This window comes from Sapajus apella, unplaced genomic scaffold (assembly GCF_009761245.1).
Source record: "Sapajus apella isolate SASKATOON/1434 unplaced genomic scaffold, GSC_monkey_1.0 scaffold62, whole genome shotgun sequence".
NCBI lineage: Eukaryota > Metazoa > Chordata > Mammalia > Primates > Cebidae > Sapajus > Sapajus apella.
The window spans coordinates 18,440,436-18,448,403 of NW_022437002.1; the positions used below are offsets into that span (position 1 = coordinate 18,440,436).

The 7,968-nt window shown below is 51.5% G+C and overlaps 1 protein-coding gene across 2 annotated transcripts in view; it reads left to right on the top strand.

Moving 5' to 3' along the window:
* Window positions 1–2,219: 2,219 nt before the first annotated feature.
* Window positions 2,220–7,968, top strand: part of FAAH (fatty acid amide hydrolase) — a 19,537-nt gene continuing 13,788 nt past the window's right edge. The window contains exon 1 of one of the 2 annotated variants that reach the window (XM_032247454.1): window positions 2,220–2,515. In XM_032247454.1, the coding sequence (XP_032103345.1) occupies window positions 2,321–2,515 (195 nt within the window). In that variant the 5' untranslated portion in view covers window positions 2,220–2,320. The remainder of the gene's footprint in view (window positions 2,516–7,968) is intronic. The other variant, XM_032247455.1, reaches the window with a different exon arrangement.

Below are 7,968 nucleotides of genomic sequence, written 5' to 3' on the forward strand. Positions count from 1 at the left end.
CTGGAGTGCAGTGGCATGATCTCGGCTCACTGCAACCTCTGCCTTCCGGGTTCAAGCAATTCTCTTGCCTCAGCATCCCAAGTGGCTGGGACTACGGGCATGTACCACCATGCCTGGCTAATTTTTGTATTTTTAGTAAAGACGGGGTTTCACCATGTTTGCCAGGCTGGCCTTGAACTCCTGACCTCAAGATCCACCCGCCTTGGCCTCTCAAAGTGCTGGGATTACAGGCCTGAGCCACCGCGCCCAGCCTAGTGTCCCATTCTTTTGCCCAGGAAATGGGGTGAGGTGACCTCATAAGAACCACTTCAGATTGCTGTTTCTATCATCAGCACCTGTCAGCTCCCTTTTTCTAGGGAAACTGAGGTCTACGAACTTGAAACTTGTAAAGAGTTATCAGTGCTGAGTAGGAACAGAGGCGCTCAATCCTCACTGCAGACTTAGAAACACAAGAATTTGGGACCCTGATTAACCTGCTCAGGAGCCTGACTCAAGGCCCTCCTCAGGCTGGGATTCTTCCAGTAACAACTAAGTCTCCCCACTGGTGGGCCTTTCACTCCATTCATAATCATTTATGGAGGGCCTATTAAGCGCCAGGCAGCATTACTAACAATCCTGCAAGGTAGGCATCATAACCAGCCCCCTTAGACAGGTAAAGGCACAGATTCAGAGAGGTCAAAACAACCAGGATCCAGGACTGTATCCCCAGCCCCGCGCCTCTCCCGCTGTTTCAGGAGACAGTGTTTCCTGGCACAAAGCACTTACCAGTACCCCACCACACTTTAAGTAAAAAAAATCGAGACAAATAGGACCACTACAAAATAAAAAAAAAAAAAAAAAAAAAAAAAGCTACCATCAACCCAAAGATACACACATTCTAAACTTATGACTCACTTCCAGGGGCAGTAATGGTGGTGTTGACGATGGGGGAGAGCTCCGTTTTCGGCTTCTGAGTGGAATCCCCACCCACTCAGCCACTTGCGTTACCCACAAGTTACTTTTTTTAAATTTTAAATACTTAATTTATAGACATCAGTTCTATGGGACATAAGTTATTTAATACCCTTTGTCTTCAGTTAGCTCATGAGTAATATGACCATAAAAATGTTTTTCTTTTTCTTTTTTTGAGACAGAGTCTCACTCTGTCGCCCAGGCTGGAGTGCAGTGGTGTGATCTCGGCTCATTGCAACCTCCACCTCCCATGTTCAGGTGATTCTCCTGCCTCAACCTCCCAAGTAGATGGGATTACAAGCGCACACCACTATGCCCAGCTGATATTTGTATTTTTTGTAGAGACGGGTTTCGCCACGTTGGACAGGCTGGTCTCGGACTCCCGACCTCAGGTGATCCACTCACCTCGGCCTCTTAAAGTGTTGGATTTACAGGCGTGAGCCATTGCGCCCGGCCAAAAATGCTTTTTTCAAAGTTGTTGGGAGAACAACTGAGATAAAGCACATAAAGTTCTGTGAGAGAGGCCAGGACGGCAGTAAGGAGCGTGTGTGTGTGTGTGTGTGTGTGTGTGTGTGTGTGTGTGTGTGTGTGTCTGTGTCCTTGAAATTCATCCCGCTCCGAAGGCGCCAGGTCCCCAGACTCCCCGTGGTCTGGCGTTCCTTCTGCTTCTTGGATGTACAATCCAGAAGCGCCCAGGACTGGCACAGGGTGACCCTGGGGAGGCCAGTCTGCAGGAAGTGGCTGTGCCAAAGGACAAATAATGGGCGGATTGGGCAGTGAAGAGCCCAGGGCGAGAGACCTGGGGTCTTGGGTTGGGGAAAGAGGAGAGGCAGGGGGTGGACGCCCCGGAGACTCTCCTTGTGTCTGTCCGGGGCTGGCGCCCCGGAAAGCTCGGCGCTGGGGGGAGGCGGGAGCCCTGCGGTGCACGATCAACCTCCTGGTTCTCCAGGAAAGATGCCGCGACAGGGTTTCCCGAGGTTAAAGAGTCCGCGTGCCCAATCCGTCGCTGCTCCGGATCTTGTTGGTTGGGGCGCTTCTTCAGGAGTTGGGACTCTGGTGTGCGCCGGGCAGAGGCCCGGCCGAGGGCTGTGGCGCCGAACCGGGGCTTAACTCAAGCTCGGGAGATCGCCCACGCGAAACAGGCGCCCTTCCCAACCCTCCCGCTCGGCTTGGCGGGGTGCGGGAGGTCGCTGGGCGGACCAGGCGGGCCGCCTCCGGTCGCCGCTGAGCTTGGTGGGCTACCCCTCCCCTCCCGCGCAGGCGGGCCAGGGATCCAGGCTGATCCAGGCCGGGTTTTGCGGCGGAGCGGGCTGTTAGTGTGTGCGGCCGCTTCAACTGTCGCGGCGAGCAGCGGCAGGCTGCGGGGATCATGGTGCAGCACGAGCTGTGGGCCGCGCTGTCTGGCGCCTCCGGGGTCGCTGTGGCCTGCTGCTTCGTGGCGGCGGCCGTGGCCTTGCGCTGGTCTGGATGCCGGACGGCGCGGGGCGCGGTGGCCCGGGCGCGACAGAGGCAGCGAGCCGGCCTGGAGAGCATGGACAGGGCGGCGCAGCGCTTCCGGCTCCAGGTGACTGCCAGGGTGGGGTGAGGGTGGGCGCAGGCCGAGGGTACCTGCAGCGGACCTTTCAGCCGCAGGACCCGTGGAGGGACAGGCGTGGAGGGTGGGGGCAGGCAGAGCGGATGTGTCACCTTCCAGAATCTCTCCTCGCCCTAATACATTCCGCACTTTCTGAGCCAGGTAGAGCCAGTGGGAGGAAAGGAAACGATAGTGTCAGGGCAGGTCGTGGAAGGCCTTTGCCTCACTGAGTCAAAGAGGAGTTTTGCTTCGTGCCAAAGAATCTCAAGCTTACTGCCTATTGGAATGCGAAACGCAAGCGTGACAACCAATAGGATGCTAGTATTGAGGACTTTGGACTCGCAGAATTGGCTAAAGGAATCCGGAGAGCTTAGAGTTAAAGCTTTTTTTTTTTTTTCTTCTTTTTGAGACAGTCTCGCTCTGTCGCCCAGGCTGGAGTGTAGTGGGGCGATCTCGACTCACTGCAACCTCCACCTCCCTGTCAAGCGATTCTCCTGCCTCAGCATCCCGAGTAGCTGGGATTACAGGTGCATGCCACCACGGCTGGCTAATTTTTGCATTTTTAGTAAAGATGGGGTTTCATCATGTTGGCCAGGCTGGTCTCAAACTCCTGACCTCAGGTGATCCGCCTGCTTGGCCTCCCAAAGTGCTGGGATTACAGGCGTGAGCCACCCCGCCCGGCTGAGTTCAAGCTTCTTGATTTGTGCATTTGGATCTTAAGAGGGAGCCAGAAAGAAACCTTCCAAGTATACAGGGAGTTCTTGGCAAAGCCAGGCTAGAAGGGAAGTCTCTCCAGCTCCTGCTGCCGGCCTGTGGTGTCTAACCCCTGGCAAGCCCCTTCTATGAGCAGGTTTAGTTCCAGCCCTCCCTGGGTGATCTGTCAAGCTTTTCTCTCCCTGAGCTGCCTCTGGATCACCTCAGTGTGTGGGTTTGGGAGCGTGAAAGGGCCTGGCTGAAGGTTTGGAAGAGGTGGCTTGAAGAGGGGCTTTTCCTCCGAGTGTGTGAAACACTGACCCCAGTTAAAGCCAACATGCTGAACTCTGGGAAGTGTTCTTAAGTGCTAAGAGAGCGAGGGCTTGCTGTGTCTGTGGGACCCAACAGATGGCAAGGATTTCCAGGTGGGGAACAGCAGGATTCAGGAGGCAGAAAATTGTGTTCAGCAAATGCTCCGCAAGTGATTTTTGAGTTGGGGCAGAGCTGGAACTAGAACCTAGGTGCCCAGCTGCACTCTTCAGCCACACTCCCATGGAGAGGAGCAGAAGATAAATATTAGGAAGGCATGCCAGTCCAGAGTGTAGCCTTGCAAGTTTTGCAGTTTTGGCTGGCTGTAATGTATGAATTTACTCCAAACCTCCTTGGGGCCAGGATATTTCGTACTTCTTTAGTAAATAAAAAATACATCTTGTTCCAGCCTGTACTCACCAAGCTGAAAAGTCCACCATCAGTCAATTTTTAGGGTTTCTTCCTCCCAGAGTGGGAAGGCCCTGGGGGTTAGCCCAAATTGGCCATCTCCCCTACACAAGTGAATAACTAGGTTATTCACTGCCTAGTTGCCCTCTCTGGCTGGGCTCTGGAGGTCCTCCTTAGAGATCCTCCTGTTTATCCTTGGCTCTGTGCAGCCAGCTGAGTTCTGCCAGCTCCAAGAGCATCGTGGGCAGCAGGAGCGGGGATCTGCTCACAATTCTTGCCTGCAGAACTCCCCTCCTAGTTGCAAGGAATCCACCTGGCTGGCAGGGGTGTGGGATGGTAGCAGGGTGGGTCTTCCTGCGCATCAGCTCCCAACAGCAGCATCTGTATGGTTTTCCTCTGGAGCAACTGCTCATTATTTTTAAGAACAGATTATTCCTGCACAGAAGTTTTGGCTCTGATGAAAGCTTGGCTCTTTGAGGAGAAGCGGGAAATTACCTTAGGGTTTCCAGTGACTGTTATGAGTAATTAGCAAAGGGGTGGGGTCCTCACTGACAGTAGCTTTGTAGGCTTTGGGGAGGAGTAGGAGTTTTTTTTTTGAGACAAGCCTTGCTCTGTCGCCCAGGCTGAGTGCAGTGGTGGCACAATCTTGGCTCTGCCTTCTGGACTCAAGCCATCCTCCCACCTCAGCCTTCTGAATAGCTGGGACTACACGTGCATGCCACCATGCCTGGCTAGTTTTTGTATTTTTAGCACAGACGGTTTTGTCACGTTGGCCAGGCTGGTCTCATACTCTTTTTTTTTTTTTTTTTTTTTTGAGACGAAATATTGCTCTGTCGCTCAGGCTGGAGTGCAGTGTCGAAATCTCTGCTCACTGCAACCTCCACCTCCCAGGTTCAAGCAATTTCTTGCCTCAGCCTCCTGAGTAGCTAGGATTATAGGCACCCGCCACCACGCTCAGCTCATTTTTGTATTTTTTAGTAGAGATGAGATTTCGCCATATTGGCCAGGCTGGTCTTGAACTCCTCACCTCAATTGATTTGTCCGCCTCGGCTCCCAAAGTGCTGGGATTACAGGCGTGAACCACTATGCCCCACCAGGAGATGCGAGTTTTAGCTGAATCCAGCCCAGGCTTGGGAACAGCTCCTTCCCCCGCCTCCCCTCCCTTCTGCCCCAAACTCCTAAGGCACCCTTCTGTTTGGCTCTGGAGTCCTTGAATGATGGGGAGGTAGGATTTGGGACTGTCAGGCAGCCTTTCTTCTGGGGCTCTCTTAGCCTAGCCCTGAATCACAAGGGGGCACGAGATAGGCAAGGCTCCAGCAGGCCCTGGAAGAACACAGCGGTTTGTAGTAAAGCTCCTGTCTGATAGATTTTGGACAAAGAAAGTTGGAAGCTCAGATTCTTTTTTTTTTTTTTTTTTGGAGAAAGATCTTTCTCTGTTGCCCAGGCTGGAGTGCAGTGGTACAATCTCGGCTCACTGCAACCTCTGCCTCCCGGGTTCAAGTGCTTCTCCTGCCTCAGCCTCCCACAGTAGCTAGGACTACAGGTGCCCACTACCATGTCTGGCTAATTTTTGCATTTTTAGTAGATATGGGGTTTCGCCATGTTGGCCAGGCTGATCTTGAATTCCTGACCTCAGATGATCCATCTGCCTCAGGCTCCCAGTATCCTTCGATTACGGGCGTGAGCCACCACGACAGATTCTAGGTGTGTCCAAGGAGGACACAGCTGGATGAGGGGATATCTAAACACCTTCTGAATTTTTACAAAACAGTTGACCTCTCACTAAATTCTTGAGCAACTCTAGAGAAAAGTGTGTTTCTGGTAACTCTGTCGACCCTTCACCCATTTTTTTGCCCTCGCCCTGCCTCCTGAATGAATTTTGATATCTTTTCTAGACTGAAGAGAAGGACCACCATTATTAGAATAGAATAGCTGGGAGATCCATCACAGAACACCTATTTACGCCTTTACTATTTTGTTCAGGCAGCTTTGTTTTACCCTGAATGGGTTTTCCCACATCTCTTACAAGCTGCTTATCAGTCCCATTGGCATTGTGGTTCAGAAGGAGAAAACAAAACAGATGGAGGAGGGACAATGCCCCCTAAGTGACCGGCAGAGTATCTGTCTCTTGAAAAATTGTGCATGCAGGTGGCCACAGGGTTAGACGTTGCCTGTATACTATACTTCCCTGCATTCTCCACAAAATCAGGTTTCCACATGGTCACTGATTGGCCTCCTGGAGGTACAGACTTACTATGGTATCTGAGACAAAGTGTCTCAGCTGCCTGACACTAGTTGAAGGTTTAAAAATAGCTGTTAGCAACTGTGTCATTAACTGTCAAAAGGGAAGAACATAGAAAAGAATGAAAATGTGTGCTGAGCAGAGGGGAGCATGTTGTTAGCTTCTAGCTGCCGTGTGCAGGGACACTGTGGATGCCTTGTAGTGAGATCGGGGGAGATGGTGACCAGACTGTTGGGTGGCAATTATCCCAGTGTGGTGAATGCTCTGCTGATTTCGATGTTCTTCTCCATACTATTAGGCATTTTTAAAAATACAATGAACCGGCCAGGCGCGGTGGCTCAAGCCTGTAATCCCAGCACTTTGGGAGGCCGAGGCGGGTGGATCACGAGGTCAAGAGATCAAGACCATCCTGGTCAACATGGTGAAACCCCGTCTCTACTAAAAATACAAAAAATTAGCTGGGCATGGTGGCACGTGCCTGTAATTCCAGCTACTCAGGAGGCTGAGACAGGAGAATTGCCTGAACCCAGGAGGCGGAGGTTGCGGTGAGCCGAGATCGCGCCATTGCACTCCAGCCTGGGTAACATGAGTGAAATTCCGTTTCAAAAAAAAAAAAAAAAACAAAACAAAAAAAAACAATGAACCTATATTTATATAATGAGCACAAAAATAAAGCAAAGGAGTGCAGTGGCACGAACTCGGCTCACTGCAATCTGCGCCTCCCGGCTTCAAGCTGTTCTCCTGCTTCAGCCTCCTGAGTAGCTGGGATTATAGGCGCATGTCACCACAGCCAGCTAATTTGTTTGTATTTTTTTTTTTAGTAGAGATGGGATTTTACCATGTTGGCCGGGCTGGTCTCGAATGCCTGACCTTGTGATCCACCGGTCTTAGCCTCCCAAAGTGCTGGGATTATAGGCGTGAGCCACAGCACCTGGCCGCAAAGTTTTAATTTTCATTGTGAGATGGGAAAGGCAAGATGCAGTACTATGTGCAAAAAAAGAACTTAGATAGACAACTGTTGACATGGTGGGTTTTCATAAATATTTTCTTTTCTTCTTTTTTTTTTTTGAGACAGAGTTTCACTCTGTCACCCAGTCTGGAGTGCAATGGTATGATCTTGGCTCACTGTAACCTCCACCTCCCAGCTCAAGCGATTTTCCTGCCTCAGCCCCCTGAGTAGCTGGGATTACAGGCGCCCGCCACCGCGCCCAGCTAATTTTTGTATTTTTAGTAGAGAAAGGGTTTCATCATATTGGTCAGGCTGGTCTCGAACTCCCGACCTTGTGATCCGTCTGCCGTGGCCTCCCAAAGTGCTGTGATTACAGGTGTGAGCCACTGTGCCCAGCCTTCATAAATATTTTCTTTTCCTGTAAGAGTACATCAGAAACTGTTAAGTATAGTTTTCCTTTATAGAGGAGGGACTGTGCAAGGGTTGCCAGGGGTGGAGGAAAAGCTCACTTTTCCTTTTGTGTGTTTTAAAAAAATGTATCAGGGCCGGGCGCGGTGGCTCAAGCCTGTAATCCCAGCACTTTGGGAGGCCGAGGCGGGTGGATCACGAGGTCAAGAGATCGAAACCATCCTGGTCAACATGGTGAAACCCCGTCTCTACTAAAAATACAAAAAATTAGCTGGGCATGGTGGCGCGTGCCTGTAATCCCAGCTACTCAGGAGGCTGAGGCAGGAGAATTGCCTGAACCCAGGAGGCGGAGGTTGCGGTGAGCCGAGATCGCGCCATTGCACTCCAGCCTGGGTAACAAGAGTGAAACTCCGTCTCAAAAACAAAAAAAAACAA